This window comes from Wyeomyia smithii, chromosome 3 (genome assembly GCF_029784165.1).
Source record: "Wyeomyia smithii strain HCP4-BCI-WySm-NY-G18 chromosome 3, ASM2978416v1, whole genome shotgun sequence".
NCBI lineage: Eukaryota > Metazoa > Arthropoda > Insecta > Diptera > Culicidae > Wyeomyia > Wyeomyia smithii.
The window spans coordinates 229,380,202-229,407,566 of NC_073696.1; the positions used below are offsets into that span (position 1 = coordinate 229,380,202).

At 39.9% G+C, this 27,365-nt stretch overlaps 1 protein-coding gene across 1 annotated transcript in view; it reads right to left on the bottom strand.

The window, feature by feature from the left end:
* Positions 1–8,040: 8,040 nt before the first annotated feature.
* The window catches only part of LOC129726590 (ATP-binding cassette sub-family G member 4-like), a 102,942-nt gene continuing 83,617 nt past the window's right edge, over positions 8,041–27,365 (bottom strand). The window contains exon 8 of the mRNA XM_055683485.1: positions 8,041–10,722. Within this exon, the coding sequence (XP_055539460.1) occupies positions 10,222–10,722 (501 nt within the window). The 3' untranslated portion in view covers positions 8,041–10,221. The remainder of the gene's footprint in view (positions 10,723–27,365) is intronic.

The following is a 27,365-nucleotide window of genomic DNA, read 5'->3' on the forward strand; positions in this document are numbered from 1 at the left end:
GCTGGAGAAGAAACGTCAAATTCGTGGTCTGGTAATGATTGCCAGTGAAAACTTGAAAAATGCCTTTTTTACGATTCTGAGCTCAATTTGGGATCATTTTCTTTTTGGCCATTTCTGACCTTTAAATAGGGTTTTGGCGTTTTTGAGCTCAAATTGGGATCATTTTCTTTTTTGGCCTTTAAAAGGGGTTTTTTGCGTTTCTGAGCTCAATTTGGGATCATTTTCTTTTTGACCATTTCTGGCCTTTAAAAGGGTTTTTGTCACTTCTGAGCTTAATACGGGATCATTGTCTTTTTTGGCCATTTCTGGCCTTTAGAAGGGCTTTTTCACGATTCTGAGTTTAATTCGGGATCATTTTAGTTTTTGGCCTTTAGAAAGGCTTTTTGTCGATTCTGAGCTTAATTCGGGATCATTTTCTTTTTTGGCCTTTTTTCGATTCTGAGCGTAACTCGGGATCATTTTCTTTTATGGCCATTTCTGGTCTTTAGAAGGGCTTTTCCACGATTTTGAGCTCTATTTGGAATCATTTTCTTTCTGGCCTTTAGAAGGGCTTTTTGGCGTTTCTTAACTTGAGATCATTTTCTTTTTTGGTCATATCTGGCAAATATAAGGGGTTTTGGCGATTCTGAGCTCAACTTGGGATCATTTTCTGTCTTGGCCATTAGAAGGGTTTTTGGCGTTTCTGAGCACAATTTGGGATCATTTTCTTTCTTGGCCTTTTCTCTGGCCTTTAGAAGAGGTTTTTGGCGATTCTGAGCTTAGTTTTGGGATCATAGTCGTCGTCGTTACTACGTCCAGTTCACGATTGCCGCCGCTTGCTGGCTCTCTGAACCTCCTCGAACACTTTAGAAATGGTCGTTACGGTCGATTTGGCCACGGTCGATTCGGCGTACGGCAACGTCAGATTTTCTTGCTGCGCAAGCAAAATCTATTTATATAAAAGAGAAGTTTTGTATGTATGTATGTATGTATGTTCCAGCATAACTCTCGAAGGCCTGAACCGATTTCAACCAAACTTGGCATACGTGTTCTTTGTACAAAGGAAGTGGTCATAGTAATATTGAATAGGAGGAGGGGTCACCCTTAAAGAAGGAGGGGGTCGAAAGTAATAAATTTTCATACATAATGGGAACCTTTCATTGAAATTTGATGATTTTCGGGTTCTTGGTCATATTTAGAGGCCAGAAGTGGATGTCCAAAGACCGAAACATGATGTTCGATGCCATTTTCAATCCAAGATGGCGACTTCCGGTTTCTGGGAAGCCATTGAAAACTGTGGAAAACGCTCACAAACCCCTTAATGTTGGTATTTTCGGAGCAAAAATGACTCTTAATAACCGGTTATCGGTGTCTGACGATACTTTGAAACTTGGGTTGCCGACTTCCGGTTTCTGGAAATCTGCGGAAATTAATAACTGAATTATAAACTTGGCATTATGAGTCGGCAATATGAGTTCGGAAGCGGAATGACATTGTCATACGAAAATCGATCATATATTCCCAAGTATTGGCCTTTCTTGAAACGTAGTAATGTCTGTTTGCAGCCGAAAATCGGCTTTCGAGCAAATGTTTCTAGAGAAGTGTTTCAAAACATCCAACCTGCCTTGATCCGTTTTTGAAACGATTTCTTGACATATTTCTTGCATAAATGATAACGGAGAGTCCAATCTAGCGTTTTGGACAAAAAATATGTTTGGAAAAGTTACTGAAGCTCAACTATTACCGAATTAAAATTTGGTTAAGAGCATCGATCGAATAAGATGAGAGCTTCTAAATTCCAGCTATTTATTTAAAAAGAAGTTTTGTATGTATGTATGTATGTTCCAGCATAACTCTCGAATGACTGTACCGATTTCAACCAAACTTGGCATACGTGTTCTTTGTACAGAGGAAGTGGTCATATAAATATTCGGAAGGGGAAGAAGCAACCCCAAAAGGAGGAGGGGGTCTTAATTGGTCGGAAAACCAAGTTTTTTCATGCATTATGGAACTTTCTAAATGAATACGATAGTTTTTAGGCCTTTGGTCATGTCTGGAGACCGGAAATTGATTTCCAGAGACCGGAACATGATGTCGAAAAGAGAAAGGGGCAGCTATCAAAGAGGGAGGGGTCTTAGTTTTTAGGAAAGTCAGGTTTTTTAGTGCTCTATGAGAACTGTTTGAAAAGGTACGATAACTTTCATGTCCTCGGTCGGTCATGGCCAGAAGTTGATGTCTAGGGACCGGAATATGATGTCCGATGTTTTTCTAAAACAAAGATGGCAACTTTTTGTTCTGGGAAATTGTATACAACTGTAGAAAACGTTTACAAACTTCCAACCATTGGTATTTCCGAAACCAGGATGACCTTTAGAAACCAGAAATGTAAGTCCAACGACATTTTTTAAATTCAATATGGCGACTTTCGGTTTCAGAATTTTGTGAAAAACGAATATATGCTCTGCAATATACATATTTTTGATATCAAAATGACGTCCACATATTCATGTCCGGCGCAAATTTTTAAATTGTACTTGGCGGATTACATTTTCTGGAAAGGTTACTAGAGTACAGAAGAAGGCTTGGACGTGATATTGAATCGTTGTTTTGAAATCAATTCCGCGATTCTGCAATTCTGCTTTCTGTCAAGCTGTGTAAAACTGAGTAAAATGGTTAAATAATGTCAATATTCCTAAAAAAAAAACTATGTTCAGAAAATAACAACGGGCGTATAACGCTATTTTAAAGTTCAAGAAGAAAAATATTCAAATACTCCCTGATATTAGGTTCATAGGTCAGAGCTGACTCCCCAAAACCAAAAATTGGTGTCCGAACGTTTGGTATAGTGAGGGTGGTTTTTCTGCATTGGAAGTTATTCAAAACTTGAGGAAAATGTGGAGATAGTCCCGTATCTCCAAATTGTTAATTAATTCATGAAAACTGATGTTCAACTATAAGGATGATATTGATATTGTTTACACAAAAAAGGAAAACGAGAAGACATAGAAAGCAATAATTTTAACTATCAGTGGTGAGGTTAGGCTATTGATTATGTAATTTCAGTGTAATTTGAGTTTATTATAAGTTAATTGATACCGTCGAAGATGCTGTTAATCAACGAAAAGGGTGGTATATAAGCAAGTTTATACCTTAAATAGGAATATTATTGGAAATGATGGGTTGGAAAAAATTTATGGAAATATAGAAAATTATAGAAAAAGCAGAAATTTTTACACGAGCAAGGCCGGGTACATTCAGCTAGTATTATATAAACACTCAACTTCCTAATGCAGCATTTCAGGTTTTTTAATGCATTTTTAACGGAAAAATATCAATTTGAAGTCGACCAATTGTTGCGCATTTTAGACTTCACTTTCAAACAAGTGTACTCGATGTGTTATTCCTTTTGTCGACAACCACGTGCGCGTTATGACAGACTTCAAAACCATCAAACTAGAATGAGATATGTTGCAGGCTTGTGCTACAAATCCAGCGGGCTACAAATCTTTGTTCGAGTTAGGTTTGGCCCGTGACATGGTGATCCACCCTGTTATAGAACAATTTATTGATTCTAAGAGAAGTTGGTGAAAGAGGAGCGCCTGGTTCTTTAAAATAGCATTGATTTTAACACCAGCATCAATGAAAACAGGCGGCGTTTTCAAACCGTTGGACACCACCAAGCCTATTATCATCGAACACGCCGGATGTTTGATTTGGAATTTAAATATCACTTTCCTCGAAATATTCGCAAATTTCATCAGTGAAATGAACCTGTATGTGCGGTTGTAGGACACAGCATTGATACTGAACAGTTTTTCGTCGGATTATCATTTTTTCCTTCTCCCACAAGAGAAAAATAAATCTCTTCGAAAGAGTTCTTCGTAGCTCGTTTTAGCTCTGCGTGTAGTCTTCTATGATTATTCTTTATATCGATTTTACAGAAATGTTGGCTTCCTTGTCAAGTTTTCCGATGGAACGTAACGGGCTGCGAGGAATTTTTGATTGCTGAGTTTCCGTTCTTGTCTTTGTTGATTGCAGGACCTAAACGGTTATGGGCCCAGTTGATTCCTCAGACTCCGAGGGGTGGTATAATTCTAGATGTGAGACTGCCTGGAACTTCACGAACCGGGCCGGCCATGTAAAATCTTTGAAGTACGTCTTGTTGGACGGGAGCTTGAATAGGAATGAGGAGTTCTGAAGGTCAAGTGATGAAATGTCGGCGGTGGCTTTGGCTTCGAGATGTCCTACTGCGATACTGTTAAACATTTCCTTTCGATTATCATCAACAGACCGGAAATCTGAAGCTGTCACAGGAAACCAACGCACTAAAAATTCCTAGCTTTTTAGGTCGGTTACATCAGTCTTATGGCGAACCAGTAGAAGACTCTGAAGCGGACAGTTCGTTACTTGAGGGCTACCAGCAGCGTAGGTCTGGTCTACACACGTGAGGAGAAATCCAAATCACTAATCGGCTACGTCTTTCTTCGATTTTGACGACTTCTTCGAGCAGCAAGGGACACATCGACCTGGAGCTGATTGGTAAGGTAAGTAAGCCGGCTATGTAAAATCCGACTGGACGTCTGATCTTGAGAACAGGAAATCCGTTAGTAGTTTCATCTTCAAAGGGATCAACCATTTCCTGGGCAAGCCGAAAACAAACCACGGTATTGACATATTCCAGCAAGGCGGAATATGTAGAATTCAGCGCGGCTAGGGCAACAGAGGATATATTTGAATGGCTCGAAATCCGGAATCCAAAATGTTATATTTCTTGGGTGTTTTTTTTTTTTTTTCTTCACATAACATTTATTTGACACGGCACAAATACAATTTAATGTTCAACGGCGCCAATTATATCTGATGACTTAAAAACTAAAGCAAATTTTTTATCCTCGCTGCCGACTACGAGCTGAAATTAAGTCTAACTTAAAACTAGCATGGGATTTCCAATCAGTGTTTTGTTGTTCAATGGTCGTCTGATAATCGTCGAATGGCATGTATGGATTCGTTCTGCTGAGCCACGATGTCGTGAGTTGGGACAGAGGCTCGTAGTCCTTGGGTCCTGGTTCTATTGTGCGGGGTCTGGTTGCTGGTTTTGTGCTTAAGGTTCAAACGTGTTCTTGTCGTTTTGTTGGGTGTAGACGGAGGGGAACGGGACTAGACTGGGGCGTGGATGGATTTCAGGAAAACGTATATAAGGGACATGTAGGATAGGTCACGGCTCGCCAAGACATCACGAACAGGAACAGCCGGCTGTCTACCCTCGGCCTGCAGGGAAGCTATTAATTTAGACCTGGCGTCACGGTGTACAGGGCATGACCAAACCACATGCTCTATGTCGTGATAACCTTCACCACAGGCACAGATACCACTTTCCCCGAGCCCAACACGACGGAGGAGCGCGTCAAATCTATAGTGATTGGACATAAGCCGGGACATCACGCAAATGAAATCCCGACCTACATCCAACCCCTTGAACCACGGGTTCGTCGATACTTCGGGGATTATGGAATGTAACCACCTTCCCAATTCCCCTCTGGTCCAAGCATTTTGCCAACTGATGATCGTATTCTGACGTACAAGTGCGAAAAATTCATTAAAGGCAATTGGTCTTTCATAAATATCACCGTTTGTTGCGCCCACCTTAGCCAAAGAGTCCGCTTTCTCATTACCCGGTATCGAGCAGTGAGAAGGGACCCACGCTAAGGTAATCTGAGTAGATTTTTCGAATAAAGCACTCAGATGTTCCCGTATTTTCCCCAGGAAATACGGAGAGTGCTTAACATCTTTCATCGATCGGAGAGCCTCAATGGAACTGAGACTGTCCGTAAAGATGAAATAATGGTCCGTGGGCATTTTTTCGATAATCCCTAGGGTGTACTGAATTGCAGCTAATTCTGCGACGTAAACAGAAGCAGGATTATCGAGCTTATGGGAGACGGTTAAATTGTTATTGAAGATACCGAAGCCAGTGGACCCATCAAGAAGTGATCCGTCAGTGTAGTACATATTGTCGCAGTTGATGTTTCGATATTTATTGGAAAAAATTTTAGGGATCTGCTGCACGCGTAAATGATCCGGGATTCCACGAGTTTCTTCTATCATGGATGTATCGAAAAACACAGTAGAATCAGAAGTATTTGATAAGTCGACACGATTTGGAATATTCGAAGAAGGGTTAATATTTTGGGACATGTGATTGAAATACAATGTCATAAAACGGGTTTGAGAATGAAGTTCGATTAACCTTTCAAAATTTTCAATCACGGGACGGTTCAAGACCTCACATTTGATTAGAATACGAGAAGACAGGCTCCAGAAGCGGTTTTTCAATGGTAGTACTCCAGCTAAAACCTCCAAACTCATCGTATGGGTCGACTGCATGCAACCTAAGGCGATACGCAAACAACGATATTGTATTCGCTCCAGTTTGATCAAATGTGTGTTTGCTGCGGAGCGGAAGCAGAAACACCCGTATTCAATAACAGACAATATCGTTGTTTGGTAAAGCCTTATAAGGTCTCCTGGATGGGCTCCCCACCATTGTCCGGTTATTGTACGAAGAAAATTCACTCTTTGTTGACATTTTTTCATCAGATACCTCACGTGACAACCCCAGGTGCCTTTAGAGTCGAACCAGACACCAAGATATTTGTGTACCAAAACCTGAGAAATCGTTTTACCCATTAATTGTGTTTGAAGCTGAGCAGGTTCATGCTTCCTAGAAAAAACTACTATCTCAGTCTTCTCCGGAGAGAATTCGATACCTAGCTGTAAAGCCCAAGCAGACAAATTGTCCAAGGTATCTTGCAATGGTCCTTGCAAATCGGCAGCTTTGGCTCCTGTAACAGAGATTACACTGTCGTCTGCAAGTTGTCTTATCGTGCATGAATTTGCCAGACATTCGTCGATGTCATTTACATAAAAGTTGTAAAGAAGGGGGCTTAAACATGAGCCCTGGGGAAGACCCATGTAGCTAATGCGAAAAGTTGCCAAATCGCCATGCGTAAAATGCATGTGCTTTTCGGACAACAAATTGTGCAAAAAATTGTTCAAAATTGGAGAAAATCCTTGTCGGTGAAGTTTACCCGAAAGAATGTCAATAGAAACGGAATCAAAAGCCCCCTTAATGTCCAAGAACGCAGACGCCATTTGTTCTTTGCGAGCATACGCCAGCTGAATATCTGTTGAAAGCAACGCAAAACAATCATTCGTCCCTTTGGCACGGCGGAAGCCAAATTGAGTATCTGATAGTAGACCATTTGATTCGACCCAGTGGTCTAAACGACGGAGTATCATTTTTTCCATCAATTTCCGGATACAGGATAGCATTGCAATCGGCCTATAAGAGTTGTGATCAGAAGCTGGTTTCCCTGGTTTTTGGATGGCGATCACCTACACTTGCCTCCAATCCTGCGGTACAATGTTTTGCTCCAGGAACTTATTGAACAAGTTCAACAAGCGCCTCTTGGCATTGCCGGGTAGATTCTTCAACAAGTTGAATTTGATTCTATCTAACCCAGGCGCGTTATTGTTACAGGACAGGAGGGCAACTGAAAATTCTGCCATCGTAAAAGGTGATTCTATCGCGTCGTGACCCGGAGACGTATCGCGAACAAAGTTTTGCGCAGGAACAGAGTCCGGACATACTTTCCTGGCAAAATCAAATATCCACCGACTTGAAGACTCCTCGCTTTCGTTGACCGTTACGCGATTCCGCATTCTTCGGGCTGTGTTCCAAAGAGTGCTCATCGATGTCTCCCTCGACGTCTCGTTCACGAACCGACGCCAATATCCACGTTTCTTTGCTTTAGCCAAGCTTTTAAGCTTGGTATCAAGCTCCGAATACCGTAAATAGTCGCCAGGTATACCTCCCGTCTGGTAGGCCTTAAACGCGTCGGATCTTTGCGTGTAGACATCGGAGCACTCTTGGTCCCACCACGGAGTGGGGGTCGTATTTCTTGGGTGTTCTTCATTAGATAAAACCTGATAAAACGAACAATTCTCCAGTTAAACAACTGACAATAATAGGCCATTTCTTTCTCCACAAGAAAACACTGATTTATGCTTATATTAAAAATTGATGAAATCAAGTTTCATATCACACTGAATCGCAGCTAAAAATCATCAAAATGTTTTATTAGCCTCCCTTCGTTTTCATTCTCAGATCAGTTTTCGTCGTCTTTCTACTGTCTGGGGACGACTTTCCAGTTCGGGGCCTCCGCGTGGCTGCCTTTTTTCCGTTCGTGCAATTCAAACACAGAGTTTCAATTGAAAACTTATGCGAACTACAAACTATAAATAATGTTCGTGTATACTGCTTTAATTATGATTAGTACTTCACTTACAAACAAAGGGTCTAAATTTACTAAATAGAACCATGCGCCGCTGATCAGAAGTACACTGGTGTGTTTAAGGGGGGACCCTACTCTGGAAAGTTGAAAAATAATGAATTTTCGTGATATTTTTTTCGGATGTTTAGAGAAAGGTGAGGTGTTCGGGCATTTCGGCTATGGATTAAGGTATATTTGAAGATGTATTTTGTGTACCCTGGGTGCAAATATAGTGAGTATTACGCTATTGGCAGTGTTTTTCTCGAAACCATGTTTTTTCAACTGGTGGTAAACTTTTCTCAGCATCTACCGAACCGATTTTGCTGAAATTTTTTTAACATGTAAAAATGGATTATCTAACTTGTTACGTAGCCATTTTTTGATATCTGAGTTTTTCATTGTTTTATGATTTTTTAAATAGTGATTTTTCATGAAAAAAAAAACAATTTTTTACTAAAATGGCCGCCATTTTGGCAATTTTTGGAATTTTCAAAAACGGCTACGTAACAAGATAGATAATATATTTCTATATACTGAAAAAAAAATTCAGCCCGATCGGTCTACTAGAAGCAGAGAAAAACTTACCACCAGTTAGGTACTGATTTAGAGAGAGCATCCACGTTCCCAGCTGCCAACAGTGTAATACTCACTATATTTACATTCACGACATGGAAAATACATCTTCAAATATACCTTAATCAATAGCCAAAATAGCCAAACACTTCACTTTACTCTAGACAGCTAAAAAAAATATGAAAATTCGTGATTTTTCGACCTTCTAGAGTAGGGTCCCCCCTTAATAAATTACAGTAAATATTATAGCGAAAATATTAGCTCCGACTCACCTCTTGCATCATAATTCCTGCTTCACTTAAAGTAAACTTTTCACATACTGATGTAATTTTTTCTTTCATAGTTCATCTAAAGTAATAACTTATCAACGATTGCAAGTTAATTGAACTGCCTATCACACGTGAATTCCATCGTTACTTTTCAATCGATTCTAGACACTCAATCTTCCCATACGCTTGTTGCTTTTTGGTTTTACGTTTTCAAAATGCTTATACTGTTTTTTTTTCAGTAGTTTGGATGGCTTACCGGAGAAGATGAAAAGAAACCGAAAGTTGAATACTTTTGAAATCCAGCAGCTTTGGATGTTGCTTATTCGCCAATGTGGCGAAAAAGAAATATAGAAATGCAATTTGGTGGATTACTTCCGGGTGTCTGTCTGTGTCGTACTTTTGTAGGTGATTACGCCTCAGTTTGTTCTCTGCTCGGTTATTTTACTTTTTTTCTGTTTTTCGTTATCGCTTCGAGTACCGCCTTAATCACTATGGTATATCAGCTGGCTTGATTCTGGTTGGGTTTCTGGCTTAGTGGTAGCTCTACATTGATGATTATTACGTTTCGCTAAACGGGTTTCTGTAGGTATGTGTGTGTGTGTATGTGGAATCGTTTGTGGTCTGGCTTTCGTTATGTTGAGTTCTACTCTAATCGCAATGGTGTTCGTGGTTTGTGTAAATACGTGAATTGTATCCTTACAGCATGTTACTTGATTATGTTGCGTTCGAACTAGAAATTATCATTTTTGAGCAACCTTTTTAATGAGAAGATGAACTTATCAAATTATATCAACCGATGATGTGTGGAGTTTCACGAAATTATTTTAACACAAAAGATATATGTTGTTTAGAGGAAATGTTTTGCTAAAAAATGACATTTCCAGTCTGCAACATTGTGTATGTTTTCGTCAAAAAATGAGCTTATTATAGGGTTGCTAAATGTAAAAATTACTTTATATTCGGCGTACGACATTGCAGAATGCTACATTAGTTGCAGATTCAACGAAAAAAAAGATAACCTTATTGACCGGTGACGTTTGCACTCTGAAGTAATTCTATGGGCAACTTTAACGGATGGAATGCAGTTTCCAGCGTAGCACAAAGTACGCAATGACGCGCAGCCCGATGAAGAATCCCAAAAGGGCGGTCGCATCGATCCAGTACTCGGCCTTGTCCATTGACATTTCTTCGAGAAACTTTTGCGGGTTGCGATAGTGGCAGTAGACTTCGCTGCACTCCAGCTTCGCCCGTTTCATGCCATACACGGTGACCATGGCGCCCTCGAATCCGTACCGGACGTAACTGACGTACGTCAGCCACTGCAGGTACGTCGGAATGACGTCGAAATTAACGAAGAAACCGGAGAACAGGATTATTGGGATGGTGGAAACAGGCCCCAGAAAGACGCCCGTTTCTACGCTCATGCCTGCACCGATCAGCAGCCCCAGGCTCTGCGCTACCAGCGACGTCAGGATGCAGATCACGACGAACATCGCAACCCGCTTCGGTTCCATTGGCTGCGATGTTAGATAGTAGACGACGATTACGTATACGCTAGTGAATAGTACCTGTAAAAAAAAACAGAGAAAAATTAGTTGATTTTCTAAAATAAGATTACTTTTCTAAGTCCCTTTGCTTCATGCAAATTATTGCTCACTTTAGAAGAATTATGCTAAATTATTCACTTAGAAATACGTTTATAATTGGTGGTCTATTATAAAAGTATTATCAAACAAACCTAATGAAAAATCACATAAACTTTAACACGTCTTCAAAATTCTAAATTATTGAATTTAGTAAAATCAAATAATAAAATGAAATGAAATACACGAATTTGAAAATTTTTTAAAATGAAATGCTACTCTAGGAGAAACAACGTTTTCAAGACGGTACTTTCGATGTTGACAAGTGTCCGCATGAAGGAAGGGCAAAACCGTTTGGAGACGCTGAATTGGAGGAATTGTTCGATGAGAATACATACCAAACGCAGGAACAGCTTACTTTGGTATTAGGGGTTAACGTTTGCGGTAAAAAAAATGGACAGAAATTGGCGATTTTTCATGTGTTTACCTTTAATCGCACTGACGAAACTACTCATGCATCATCAATCATAGTAACCCATGAGTTAGCAAAAAAAAAAAAAAAAAAAAATTGACTAACTGTGATGGCGTAAAAAGTGAAGCTACTACATTCATAAACGGACATTGTGTGGCACTTTGTGGACGCCGGGTATGCCCGTTCCGGCATCTACAACATCTTGACAGGTTCATTAAGCAGACAGTATGTGAAGTAGAGAGAGCGAAAAATGAGCGAACTGGAAATATGATACAGATTTGGAAAAATATACCGCATCCCGTCGGTTTTTGTTCTTTTTCGCTCTCTCTACTTTACATACTGTCTGCTTAATGAACTTGCGTGTTAACGGGAAAAATCCGTTGTTAAAAATAGAAATCTAGTTCGAAAAACATCTTGACACTCTTGGACATGATCAAAGCATCGAAAGAAAGCCCGGTTCCGGGCGGCCAATGACCCTGAGCGACAAAAAGCTGAAGAGGAAGACCGAGGGAAAAGTGGTTAAATCGTTGCGTGCACTTGGCCGGGAGGTTGGTGCATGCGGTAAAACAGTGAAAAAGTATCTGAAGAATATGGACAGGACATACATGTCAGAAAGCGGCAGTCCCATCCACTGGTCTCGGAGCAGCAGACAATGACGCTGCGACAGCGATTGAATAAGATGGTCAAGTTCATTTTCCCGGCGAATCGCGACGTGGCAGTGGTGATGGACGACGAGACCTAACTAACCTTGGATGGCAACGACTGGAAGGGCACTTCGTATTTTATGTCCCTCCAAATTTTTATGGTGGTTTGACACTTCTCCGTACTCTGAAGGGGGGGAGATCTCCCATACATATTAAACAGATATTCCAACCTGTTTTCTCGGAAAAAAGCCTGAAACGATCGAGTCTATGCACAGGAGCTAAAAATCGACTCCAGACGCCAAATTTGAAATGGAAACTTCCGGTTTCTAATATGGGTGATTCCGGAACCAGAACGACGCTCTTACTTACCTACTTCAGCAGCCTAGAGCCGTGGTGGCTCGTGCCGTATCAAGAATTTTCCTCCATTCTACTCGGTCCTGGGCTACTCGTCGCCAATTTCCTAGCAAGCCATCTAGCACGTTGGGCCCCTCTATTCCTGGTGCTGGTGGGGTCCTTGAAGAGAACCGATTTTACCGCGCTGTCATCCGGCATCCTCACGACATGCCCGGCCCATCGTAGCCTGCTGATCTTCGTCAGGTGTGCGATGGGAATCTCTCCAAGTAGTGTCTGTAGCTCGTGGTTCATACGCCTACGCCACTTTCCGCTTTCGGTTTGTACTCCACCAAATATTGTCCGCAACACTTTCCGTTCAAATACGGCCAGTGCGCGTATGTCCTCTGTGAGCAGCGTCACGGTTTCGAGTCTATAGAGAACTACGGGTCTAATTAGGGTTTTGTACATCGTCAGTTTCGTGCGGCGGCGTATGCTCTTGGATCGAAGCGTCCTGCGAAGGGCAAAGTAGGCTCGATTTCCAGCTTGAATACGTCGTTGGACCTTCTTACTTGTGTTATTGTCGGCGGTTGCCAGAGATCCCAAGTATACGAACTCCTCTACCACTTCAAGTTCGTCGCCGTCCATGACCACCGTCCGTGGGAGGCGAATGTTAGTTTCTTCCGAGCCTCTTCCTATCATTTACTTGGTTTTCGACGCATTTATTTCTAGTCCAACTCTTCTAGCTTCCACTTTTAGTCTGGCGTAGATTGCCTCCGCCGTCGCTGAGTTTCTTGTAATAATGTCCAGGTCCTCTGCGAAGCCTATGAGTTGACTACTTTTGCTGAAAATCGTGCCTCTCGTTTCGATGCCCGCCCGTCGGATTCACCCTCAAGGGCAATGTTGAACAGTGTGCAGGATAATCCATCTCCTTGTCTCAACCCTCTGCGCGCTTCGAAGGGGTTCGAGAGTGTCCCCGACACGCACACGTAACACATCACTCGGTCTAAGGTAGCTTTGATAAGTCATGTAAGTTTATCCGGAAAACCGTAGTCGTGCATTATTTGCCATAGCTGGTCTCGATCGACTGTATCATACGCTGCCTTGAAGTCCACGAAAACATGATGTGTGGGCACGTTGTACTCCCGGCATTTCTGAAGGATCTGCCGGAGAGTGAAAATTTGATCCGTAGTAGCGCGTGCTTGTGAGAAACCCGCTTGATACTGCCCTACGAATTCTTTCGCTAAAGGAGATAGACGGCGGAGTAGGATCTGGGAGAGGACTTTGTAGGCAGCGTTGATCAGCGTAATGCCGCGGTAGTTGCTGCATTGTAGCCGATCGCCTTTATGATGGGATGGGGCATACTGCCGGTACCCGCATAACTGTCCCATAATGATTTTTGGTACTTTTGAGTTAGCATTGGAAATCAACTTAATTGTTATCATACTTTCCAAAAAAAAAAAAAAAAACTAAAATTTATACGTTTGTATGGGAAAACATGAAAAAAAATACCAAGTTGAATTTGTCCCATATTGAATGTACCCGCATGTTTTGTCCCATATTAAAAGTACCCGCATTACAGTCCCACTGCATAGTGGTGCAAACTACGAGCCTGTAACCTTGCTCCAGATTATGGTATATCGGATAACTTCAAACTTATAGTTGCTCAGACGTTGTAGAACACAATTGTGTGTACTTGTGTGTGTCTGTGTGTGTGTGTGTTTGTATGTGTATGCATACATACGTGAGCGTGCGTATAACGTATATTTGTAACCCAGTTTGGGTAATTGATACTCTATTGAAACACGTTTTGCAATGGAATATCCCTTACGGAGGAAAATAGGAAAACCTTTTCATGTACCGTAAACCGGTGTGAGATCGTGCCACTTTTTTCCAATGCCTCAAAGACGCGCTCGAAATTATTTTGGCTTATAAAATCGATTTTGGAGCATTAGTGTCTTTCTGAAACTGCTTTAATTATTTATTCTCCGTTTCAAAGAAGTTACAAATTTGTGATAAATCCACTTAAAGGTGAGAAACCAATCTTACTTTTCCTATTTTTGCATATGAAAATCCACTATGTTCCGACTTCGCGGTAAGTTTTAAAAGAAACCACTTCACCGAAGACACCATATTTCTATCTGCCTATTAGAATGAGCTTTTGTGAAAGCAAGTCTTTAGTTTTCTATAGAATGCCCGTCAAAATCTTTCAAATTTTTCGACTTAACTTTTCATAGCAATTTTGTATAATTTTCGAATATTCTACAATTTTGTTCATCATAGTAAAACACACAATGTCACTCGAGGAAGTGAATTTTCATCTCTTATGGTAACATTATCATGTAATCATTAGTTATTGAGGATTTTATCAAAATATTACACTAACTAAATTTGTGCAACGTTTCAATACCAATCTTTAATAACTAAAGAAGTATAAGAAATGAGAATAAGCTTCCTTCGGTGAAATTTTATGTTTTGTTATAGTAAATGGCATTGAAAAACTGTAGTAAATCGTTATAAAAAGATATTGCAAAAATAGTTCTAATAGTTCTCCTAAAAGTATGTCTTCGGCAAAGTTGTTTATTCTAAAATGTGCAACAACTTTGCCGAACAAACTGGATTTTTATATGCAAAAATAAGAAATGTGAAATTCGTTTCTCGCTTTTAAGTGGATTGAGCAACTAGCAACAAAATAGAAACTTCTATAAAATGGATAAAATGGAATGGATTGTTTGTGATCTTAAGTTTCTTCACAGAAAATACAACAGTTTAATGATTATATTTCAGATTGAATGAATAATAATGAATTCTTAATCTAATTTAACAGGTAAATCGTTCCAGAAATCCCTTTTTTCCTCTCCGATGAGAGGCAAAACAGCACCAGAAGTTGCTCCTTGCGAGAAACTTCCACTCCGCAGTTCTTTTTTAAAGCTTAAGGTAATTTTCCAACTTAAAACCTTCAGTGGAAACCTGCTTGAGCTGTTTTTTAGAAAACAACATGCAACTTTTCTTTCTTGATTTGATTTCTAGATAATGCGCTCCGAAAATATTCATATTGGGTGTTATTCAACCAATTTAGACTGTTCCTCATCAAGTAGAAGCCGCCGTCTTTCAAGAAACCGGAAATCGCCATCTTGGATTTCAAAATGGCATTTGGAGACAATTTCTGGCCCTTGTGCGTCATTCTGGTTTAAGAAACACCCATATTGGGTGTTATTTGGTCATTTTCAGCTGTTTTCCAGACACCGGAAGTCGCCATCTTACAATTCGAAATGTTGTCTTAGGTCGGTTTGTGGCTTCAGTGTATCATAACAATGCCGAAAATACCCATATTGGGTGGTATTTGGTCATTTAACGCTGTTTAAAAAAAAAAAAAAAACAGAAGTCGCCATCTTAGATTTCGAAATGGTATTTGGAGACATGCCAGAAGAAGGAAGGGTGTCGAAACATTATGGACATGTTTGTTACATCTAAAAACATTCACTTACCAAATTTGGTTATATTTGCTTGATTGGTTCTCGAGCTGTACGAAATTTGAGTTAGATTTGTATGGGACCCCTCTCTTATAGAAGAGGGAGGGGTGTCAAACCATTATGGATATATTTGTTATCCCTGAAAACATTCACCTACCAAATTTGGTTCCATTTAGTAGATTAGTTCTCGAGATAAGCTGAAATTTGTGTTTTATTTGTATGGAACTCCTACCTCACATAAGAGAGAGGGGAATCGAACCATTATAGACATATTTGTTACTCCTAAAAACATCCACATACCAAATTTGGTAGTATTTGGTAGATTGGTTCTCGAGCTGTGCGAAATTCGTGTTTCATTTCTATGGGACCCCTCCCTTGTAGAAGAGGGAGGGGTGTCAAACCATTGTGGATATATTTGTTACCACTATAAACATCCACCTACCAAATTTGATTCTATTTACTTGGTTAGTTCTCGAGATGTGCAGAAATTTGTGTTTCATTTGTATGGAACCCCTCCCTTCCAGAAGAGGGAGGGGTGTCGAACTAATATGGACATATTTGTTACTCCTAAAAACACCCACTTGTCAAATTTGGTACCATTTGCTTGGTTATTTTTCGAGGTGTGCAGAAATTTGTGTTTCGTTTGTATGGGACCCCTCCCTTCCAGAAGAGGGAGGGGTCTCAAATTATTATAGGAACCTTTCTCGGCCCCTAAAACCTCTACATACAAATTTTCACGTCGATCAGTTCGGTGGTTTCCGAGCCTATATGGATCAGACAGACAGACAGACAGACAGACTGGACTGCATTTTTATAGGTATAGATAGCATATCATTTGATTACCTAGAATAATCTTGTTTAAATGCATTACAAACAAAAATGCCTGTGATACCGCCGAGCAGGGCCGGATTTACGATTGTGGGGGCCCGGGGCCCAGTTATAGTGGGGGGCCCAAAATAAAACAAAACTGTTTTTTTATCGTACGAGTTAAAAGTATTTATTTGCTATTGAAAAATTACCAAAAATTTGTTAGAATTTTTTTCTTAAGCTCTATTTAGAGTTCCAAGCGAAGTGAAAATCTCATACAACATGTTCATTTTTTCACGCTTGTGAAAAATGCAACCTGCAAAAAATTTCACTTCGCTTGGAACTGTAAACAAATTCGATCCAGCGAAATCGATGGTTGTGGATCTCATCTTTTTCACTTGGGTTTATTTCTTTCACGCATGCAAGCGCTAGTGAAAAAAGGAGCAGCAAGCGAAAACTTGCGTGCGTTTCTATTCTGTCAGTTGCAGCCAATTTTCACTTCGCTCGGAGTGTAAACTCGTGAGTTTCACTTCACTTAAACTGTAAACTGCAGGGTGGTGAAATACCTGCGTGTTCCACAAACGGGTTTTCACGACAGATTTCGCAAGCGAAAATTTACGCTTTTTCACTTGTCAAATTTTTCACTTCGCTTGGAACTGTAAACTATGCTTTACGAGTTTTTTTGCAGAAAACTTATTAATTAAATAATCAACATTCAACTTCTTCAGTATACTCGTACTCGAAACTTAATAATGCTAAGTTTGACTGCCTTTCATTCTTCACAGTCGCACGCAACCTATTTTTAATAAGTTTCATCTTCAAGTTTTTTCTTGATACCTGAAAAAAGAAACTACCGCAATTTGAAAAAAATGCGATCCACAGGCAAAACTTTGCACACAATTTGAAAAAGACGGCGCAAATATAAGACGACTCTGACAATAATAGAAACTAGGAAAAAACTACACACATCTGCAGGTCAATAAAATCTGCACACGAGCTCAGAAAATCTGCATTTTGAAAAGCACATCTGGTATCCCTGATTCGGACAAGTAACAAAAGCAATGCATTAAAAAAACTTGTGGGTTATTTTCTTTCTTTGCTTTACCTCCCAAGCGCGCTAAAGCTCTAGAGTTAAAGTTTGGCCGACTGTCACTGAAAAGTTCCAATCAAACAGTCAACTGTTTTTTCATCATAGTTTTAACATTGCTGATGTTCGATTGGAACGAGTTTTGACAGTTCGATTGGCGCTTTTAGTGACAGTCGGCTAAACTTTAACTCTAGGCGTTTGATGCGCGCTGGTTCGATTCAAATGGTGTGTTAATGTGTGTCATTCCAAGAGAATCCAAGGTGAACTCTTATGGATGTAGTTGTGATATTGGCGCTCGCGAAAAAATAACACTGAAGGAAAGTGTCAGATTGAAATGGTCTGTTCAAATTTTCTTACTGTAAATCGAACTTTTGTTTAATCTCATTTTTAAAGAGAAAAATCTTTTTGTCGATTTGTGGGGGCCCTAAAAATGTGGGGGCCCGGGCCCCCAGGGCCCCCCCATAAATCCGGCTCTGCCGCCGAGTTATGGTTGAATTCGTATGTGATGGGACAAAACATGCGAGTACTTTCAAAATATACCCGCATATTGTGTCCCATAGAGATTTTTTCGAATGCCACAACGTAAAAGCTATACCATCCGTGGTTTTTAATCTCAAAGTGAATTTTGTGATACCATGAAACTGTTCTGACCATTGGTTCTGGATTTCAGTGCTATAAATAGCTGGCAATCACGAAATTAATCAAAAATATTCAATTGCCGTTTTCTCAACATGTCGTTTTTCATTATGGGACAGTTATGCGGGTACCGGCAGCATACAACTCCCAAATCCCAAACCCTAGAGATTACCCAGTGGAATGCAGTTGCTAGAGCCTCTTTTCCGTGTTTATAGAGCTCAGCCGGGAGCCTGTCCTTGCCGGCGGCTCTGTTGTTCTTAAGTGACCCAATTTCCCGTTCGATATCCAGGATATCAGGAACTGGGACACTACTGTCGTATGTAGGTACTCCAAGGATAACTTCCCTTTCGCCTCCTTCCGTTGCTCCGCTATTGAGGTGCTAATCGAAGAACTGCACCACCTATCAACCACCTCGCGCTCGCTTGTGATCAGGTTTCTCTCCACGTCCCTACACATATCTGGACTCGGCGTGTAACCTTTACGGGATTGGTTCACTTTTTCAAAAAACTTGCGTGTATCGTTAGCCCGAAACAGTTGCTCCAGCTCTATACGATCTCTGTCCTCCTACTGGCGCTTCTTCCTCCGCAGAATCGTGGTCAACTCATTACGTGCTCGTCGGTATTTGGCCGCGCTCTCTCTTGTGGCGATGCTTAGATAATTTTTCCAAGCTCTTTTCTTCCTCTCCATCGCTTGCTGGCATTCCCCGTCAAACCAGTCATTTTGTCGGCTTGACGATACCACACCCGGCCGAGCGTAACTTCCCCCATCCATCGTCGAGAGTCGAAGCACATAGCTCTTCCGTGGAAGGTAGTGCCTCCTCAAGTAAGCGCGCGTAGTTCTCTGCAGCCTGCGGGTTGGTCAACTGCCGGATGTTTGGCCGGGGAGGACGGTTCTGACGTGTATGAAATACCGTGGATAGTTTTGAGCGCACATGTACTGCTACTAGGTGGTGGTATGAGTCGATATCCGCACCCCGGAGGAAGCGTATGTTTGTAATGTTTGAGAAAAATCGGCCATCAATGAGAACGTGGTCAATTTGATTTGTTGTACGGTGGTCAGGTGATCTCCAGGTGGCTTTGTGGATATCTTTGCGTGGAAAGAAGGTGCTTCTAATCGCTAGGCCTCGAAAAGCTGCGAATTTGATGCATCGTTGGCCGTTGTCGTTCGTGTCGGTGTGTAGGCTGTGAGGCCCTATCACCGGTCTATACATCGCTTCCCTACCAACCTGGGCGTTCATATCCCCGATGACGATTTTGATGTCCCGTGACGAGCAGCCGTCGTATGTTGCCTCCAACTGCACGTAGAACGATTCCTTCTCGTCGTCAGGTACATTCGTGCGGGCAGTGCACGTTGATGATGCTGTAGTTGAAGAAACGACCTTTAATCCTCAACAGACACATCCTCTCGTTGATCGCCTTCCAATTGATCACGCGATCCTGCATTCTGCCTTTTACACAAAAACCCGTTCCCAGCTCGTTGGTTGTTCCACCGCTCTGGTAGAACTGGGCCTTGCCTCCACGGACTTTCCACACTTTCTCACCTTTGCGACAGATCTCCTGCAGAGCCACGATGCCGAATTTGCGGGGTTCTAGCTACTCGAGCAGCACCCTGTCTCCGCCCACAAAATTTAGCGACTTGCAGTACCAGGTACCGAGTGGAAACTCGTGGTCCGTTTTTCGTTGCCTAGGTCCATACCGAATGTTCCGAGTTATATTTTCTTGAATGTTCGTAGTGTGATTGTTTAGGTAGGTTGCCTTACTAGGGCTACGCTACCGAGTCTCGTGATGGGGCTGCCATCTTGGGTGTAGCGTTCGAGACAACACGTTTCTTTATTCAGCCGCCCGCTCCGGGTCAGACGCTGTTATGAGTCGCCCCTAACCTGGGAAACAGACGCTCAGAAAGGCTGAGCTTTCCTCCGAGGAGGTCGATGCTCAGGGGCCAGAAATTGTCTCCAAATGCCATTTTGAAATGATTAAATGATTAACCCTCCAGCGCCCGAATGAATTTTCAGACGGACTTCGAAAAAATTACTTTGAAACTTTATAAACATTTTTTAAGTATTGATTGAAGCTTTTTAGGGGTTTCACTGAAGACCGTCTAAAAACGGCACTGGGCACTAGAGGGTTAACAAAATTGATAGAGCAAATTTACAATGCTCATAGAACTGATACTAAGAAAAGTTAACAAACTCATAAAATTCAAATATGCATTTAGTTCAAGAAACTCATGAAATATATAAAATTCATAGAATTCACAAAAATCATACAACTCACAAAATTTATAAAATTCATTAAAATAAAAATTCATAAAACTTAAAAAACTAATGATATGAAAAAATCCTAAAGTTGATAAAATTATTAAAATGATCAATATCGTAAAATAATAAAATCCACAGTGAATTTTCGTGAAATTATTACAATTCAAAAAAATCTATAAATCCAAAATTACTAAAGTTCGTAAAATCAATCGTACAATATACAGGGTGCGTGCAATATTTCTGGACTGCATTCCCAACCACTAATTCTGGCAAAACACGATACTAACATATTTTGGCAACAGTGCATAGTATATTTTTACAGGTGGGGGGAATAGGGGCCTAATGAGCACCCTAACTTTGTTGCTGATTTAAGCATGGAAAACGACAAAAACTTTAAGCTGTCTTCAGTGGAAAACTTGAATTAACTATCTTTAATTAAAGGTATACTATTCACAATTTGAAAAGTTTATCGTATGATGGTGGAAAACACAAATTAGATTCATGTATCAAAAACTAGCAATCAGTCGATGTGTGGGGCACAATGAGCACCCACGGGGTATAATGAGCACTCTTATAGAACATATCTTGAAACTGTGTAGAAGTACAACTAATGGGCCGACGTTTGTCGCGAGATGCCGTGATACTTGGCGGCTTTTTTCGTGAATGTCCCGTCGCGCCTTATGGTGGCCAATTCTGCCTGCAGTTCCTTTTTCTGACCGATTCGGTTTTACAGATTTTCTAATATATGTTCGCACCATCACTGTAAACAAACACTGACTATGGAAACAGACAAACTCACAAGTCTACTGAAATGAATTTCAGTCAAGTTTATGTGACAAGGTGTGTTCATTTCACCCCACCTAATTCATTTCATTGTTGATTTCGCCCCTATCAAATTAGTTAAAGTTAACATGAGATTTTAATACTAATTATAGCTTAAAATCAAAACTTTAATGATGGTGAAATTTGGGGTACGACCCATACGTCATATTGATGTGTCTACATACTTGATTGAGCCATTTAAACGACCGTAGAAGCTTATTTTGTAGTGCGCAATAATGATAATTTTTCCAACATCCGGGAACCAAGCTGCTTTTTCAATATATTTCTATATTTTAAACAAACAAATCACTTTTGTTCTACATAAAGAGATACTGTAGTCACTACGGAAGAGTTCCACATACCATATTGCATTACAAAATGCGTAGTTTCACATAAAAGAGGGGTGCCCATTTTGCCCCGTGTGCTCATTATGCCCCTAATCCCCCTACCGTAAATCGGGGTGATTCCGATCACTCTACCTCTTTTTAAAATTTGTGATAAAAAGAGCTCGTAGTGCTTAGGATTTGTCGTAGTCTCGACTGATTGTGTTTAAATATGTCTATATTGCTACTATGCATGCATTTCCTCTTATTTGAAGAATGTTTTTCAAAATAATAACTGAAAATAAAGTGTATTTTCAGCGATTTTTATTGATAAAAACAATTGGTTCAAGCAGGTTTAAAACAACAAGCTGCAATACGTAAAGTTTTTCATTTCGTTCACAGATTAATTTTCAAGATAAACAAATATTATAACAACGTTTGCATTATTATTATTGCATTTTTTCATTAAAAGCAATGTTGAGCCCTAATACTCTCAACAGCGTATTACATATTTTCTTCTTAACAATAATCTAAGACGTCAACATGTTAAAGCAGCAAAGTTTCACACCAAATTCATCAAATAATGAAGTGAGCAAAGTCACCCTGGAATAATGATTGGTGTAATTCTAGAACATGTCTAAAAACTTAACTTATAAGGTAGTGACTGGATCTTGCTTAATGCATGCCAGTACTCATTTCAAAAATATCAAACAACTTTATATTCAGTACATTCTGAAAATATTTAAGATACATTCAAAACACTGATCAAAGTCACCCCAGTTTACGGTGCATGTGAAAAATAAAAGAAAAAAATTATTAAAATCTGTCCACGTGGAATGATTTTCCGACAGTGTAGACGCTCAATTTAGCAACAAACAAGTTCAGTGACAGTGAGAGTGTTGTCAAAAGCAATCCAAATAATTGATAACGATAATTACTGTGTTATTTTTAAACATTTGTGTTGTTTTTTAAAACGTTGAAATGATTAGTTTAACTCTCTAGTGCTCAAGTTAGTTTTTGGATGGACTTTGGTAGAATCACTATGAGTCTTTACAAACATGTTTGAGTATTTATTGGAGCTTTTTAGAGGTTTGTGTGAAGCCCGCTTGAAGGCGGGCACTAGAGGGTTAATGAGGTTAATTTTTGCTAGCCCATTTACAATGTTAAATTTCGCATTTTGTTTGTAAATGTTTTTCAAATGGTTTTCAGTATAACTAGAAGAGCATTGACATGCTCTTAAGAATTACGATTATCAATACATTCCCGGTAAGACTTGATTCCACTCACTTTCTACTACCATTGTGCTAGAAATTCTACGAAAAGGAGCTTAAAACCCTTTCCTGGCGGAAAGGAATCAGTTTTTTCCTCGAAGAATGAGCTTCAAACTCTTATTTAACACTCATCAACTATATGCACAATCGAAACAAACTGTATTGTATATTGAAGATCAATCTGTTCATTACTACACTGAATAGTTTCATCGTGCGAATTTTCAAGTATACCTAATTGGTAAACTTAAATCAAAGTTTGAATGTCAGATGATGCCAAAAGGCATCACCCGCCGGGAATTGGTTAAAGCTATCATCGAAAAATAATTATTAGTTGTTTCAAGAAGAAATTGTCGTTTTCAGTGAATAATGATTTAGAACTGAAGAAAACTAAACGGTTTAAAAATGGAGTCGAGAAGAGTTTCCATGATGAAAATTCCAATGTATGAAACTGGGCGTCTCCATTAAATAGAAGAGGCATCATTATTTACAAATTATTTGGCGTTTCCATCGACTTTATAGTTAAGAGTACGCACGGTTATTTTCGGGTATGCACTTTGCAGTTTTAAATTGTGAATGAAGGAATCATTTTGCAATTGTAGTTTAGAGACAAAATTTTTACGAATATTCGACCCGTTCGTTATTTTTCAAATTAAAGTAGATATGGGTCATCCCATACGAAGTGTACATGCCACTTGGACACGACCATCACCGTTTTCGCTCAAAATTGGGAGAATTATTCATCTTGTATCACTTTGGAAAAACCTGTGGAACCCTCCTCTTTGTTGCGAGATAACGCATTTAATTGTCAAAACCACTTTTTTCTATTTCCTGCAATTTATAGACGTAACACGTTCGAAAAATACGGATAGGTGATTTTTGGAGAATAAAGCAAAGAATCCGGAAAAAATATTATTTTTGGCGGGAGGTGTTGCCAAATAATTACTTTTTTATTTAAGAACTAAATTTGCATTTTTCGGCAAATGTGGCCAATTTTATTTTAAATTTGATAAGACTGTGAGAGATACTCAAAGTTACAATAAGAATTGGTCTCCACATCAGCCTTTTGCGGTGAGAGGGTCGCGTTAAACTTTATCGAAGACGCGATGATTCTGTCTTATAGCTTAAGCGATATTTTTATGTTTTGACCGGTCCTGGCCAAAAACACGATCACGTAAAGAAAAATTATTATTGTAACCTTTAGTATCGCTTACATTATTGATATTACATTAAACAGATTTCAAACAAGTTTATCTATCGTCGAGGTAAACCTATTTTAGTAGTGTAGGGGGTTCGGGGCAAAATTGACATGTTGCTGACATTTTACGTGGATCAGACATCTACCAATCGATTTATGAGACTTTTTCACTCAATATAAGACAGATTTTGACTGCCATTTTTGAATATTAGCCCATTACCATTAATGTTCATATATACTCGATATTATTTCGCTTTGTGAAATATACTAAAACCATTCCAAAACCGTTTTCGTAGAGATAGGTAAAAAATGCTAATATGTGGACAAACTCTTAAAATTTTTATATTTGGTTTAGCACAAAATGGTGTCGAAAAAACATCGAAAATTTCCGATTTCTCAAAAATTTAAAATGGCGCCACTGTTGCCCCTTATGGTGAAATGTGTCAAACTCGGGGAAATTTGTATTTGGCCTCAAAATACATGAAAAAAAAAACATACATAGAAGCCAAGGCAAAAAAAATTGTTGCACTGTGTGATCTTCAACGCAGTGAAAACAGATGAAAACACTATACAGTTGAAATTCAGGATCTGTAAAAATTCATCTTCTAGACATATTAAAATGCAGCTCTGTCTATCTGTCTGTGTGTTCCATATAGGCTTGGAAACTACTGAACCGATCGGCGTGAAATTTTGTATATAGGGGTTTTAGGGACCGAGAAAGGTGACTAAGACAGTTCGAGACCCCTCCCTCTTCTGGAAGGGAGGGATCCCATACAAATGAAACACAAATTCAAGCACATCTCGAAAACTAACCACGTAAATGGAACCAAATCGGGCAGGTGGATGTTTTTAGGGGTATCGAATATATCCATAACAGTTTTATGCCCCTACCCCTTTTAAAAGTGAGGGATCCCATACAAAAGAAACATAAATTTCGCACAGCTCGAGAACAAACCAAATAAATGGAACCCAATTCGGCAAGTGAATATTTTTAGGGGCAACAAAGATGTCTATAATGTTTCGACACCCCTCCTTCTTCTGAAAGGAGGGGTTCCACACAAATTTCTGCACATCTCTAGAAATAATGAATCAAATGGAACCAAATTTGATATGTTGAGGTTTCTAAGAGCAAGAAAAATTTTCGACTACAGACGCCATTGTTAAATTTAAGATGGAAACTTCCGGTTTCTATCAGTAAAATGTCTCCAAATATCATTTTCAAATCCAAGATGGTGACAGCGGGATATGACCAAAAACCACCCAATATAGGTATTTCCGAAATCGTGATGATGCACTGAAACCACAAATCGACCTCCGACAACATTTTGAGTTGTAAAATAGCGACTTCCGGTGACTGGAAAACTGCCGAAAATGACCAAATACCACCTACTATGGGTGTTTCTTAAACCAGAAAGACACTCGGAGGCCAGAAATTGTCTCTGAATACCATTTTGAAATCCAAGATGGTGACTTACGGTTTCTGAAAAACAGCGAGATATGACCAAATACCACCCAATATGGGTATTTGCGAAATCGTGATGATGCGTTGAAACCACAAATCGACCTCAGACAACATTTTGAGTTGTAAAATGGCAACTTTTGGTGACTGGAAAACTGCCGAAAATGACCCAAAAATAACCAAATATGGGTGTTTCTTTAATCAGAATGATGCTCAGGGGCCAGAAATTGTCACAAAATGCCATTTTGAAATGCAAGATGGCGACTTAAGGTTTCTGGAAAATAGCCGAAAATGAACAATTACCATCCAATATGAGTGTTTCTCTAACCAGAATGACGCTCAGAGACCAAAAATTGTCTCCAAATGCCATTTTGAAATCCAATATGGCGACTTCCGGTTCCTAAACTTCAGTGGCAAATGACTAAATAACACTCAATATGGGTATTTCCGGGATTGTTATGATGCACTGAAGCCACAAATGTCGATTGATGTCGAAGACAACATTATGAATTGTAAGATGACGACTTCCGGTGAATGGGAAACTGCCGAAAATGACCAAATACCACCCAATATGGATGTTTCTTCAACCAGAATGACGCTCAAAAGCCATAAATCGTCTCCAAATACCATTTTGAAATCCAAGATGGCGACTTCCGCTTCCTGAAAAACACCCAAAAATGGCCGATTTCCATCCAATATGAGATGCTTCGATACCAGAATGATACACAGGAGCTAGAATCGACCACAGACATCATTTTGAATTCTAAGATGGTGACTTCCGGTTTCTGGAAAACAGCCGAAAATGACTAAATAACACCTATTAGGGGCAGAGCGGGGGCCTAGTGTGGTTGGTAACGTCTCCGCCAACCACGCTCGACGCCTGGGTTCGAATCCCACCGCCGACATAGGTGTCGATGGTTGTGAGGTGGCGTGATCCACTCACAACCAATCCAACTGGTCTAGATTCAATCCTAGCCGACACCGGGAGATTTTCTGAGGCGAAAAATCTCTGGGATCACGCCTTCCATCGCATGAGGAAGTAAAGACGTTGGCGCCGGTCCGTTAATAAGCGGGTCGTGAGTTAGGGTCCTGGGTGTGGAGTCGCCTCCCTGGGCGTCGGTGATTGGCCACAACAGTGGTGGAACTAGACCGACGGAAAATAAGCGAGAATAAAAAAAACCTATTAGGGGTGTTTCTTAAACCAGAACGACGCTCAGGGGCCAGAAATTGTCTCCAAATGCCATTTTAAAATCCAGGATGGTGACTTCCGGTTTCTGAAAAATAGCCTAAAGTGACCAAATACCACCCAATATAAGTATTTCTTTAACCAGAATGATGCATGGAGCTAAAATGGACATCAGACACCATTTTGAATTGTAAGATGGCAACTTCTGGGAAACAGCCCAATACTACTACATATGAATATTTCCATAATCGAAATAATGTATAGAAGCCAAGCATTGACCCTGGACACCATCTTGAATTCGAAGATGACCACTTTCAGTTTCTGAAAAACAACGAAAGTAACTGAATACCACCCAATATGAGTATTTCCGGAATAGAGGTGATGTACTAAACGCAAAAGACGAGGATGTTGTCATTCTGATAAAACCAATAATTTCAAACGATATAAACTAATCGCAAGAAATCAGTGAATTTGGAATGTTAAAAATTATTAAATTAAACACAAAAATAGGCGGGACGAAGTTTGCCGGGTTAGCTAGTTTCATATATTTCTACTAATTAAAGTTTGTTTTTGGAAATTTGGGGTGAACATTTTCAAGATTAAAGTATTCTTAGTGTAGTGAGTGATTTTGTTTAGTGGTTTAAATAAAAAGTGGTCCGCTTATGA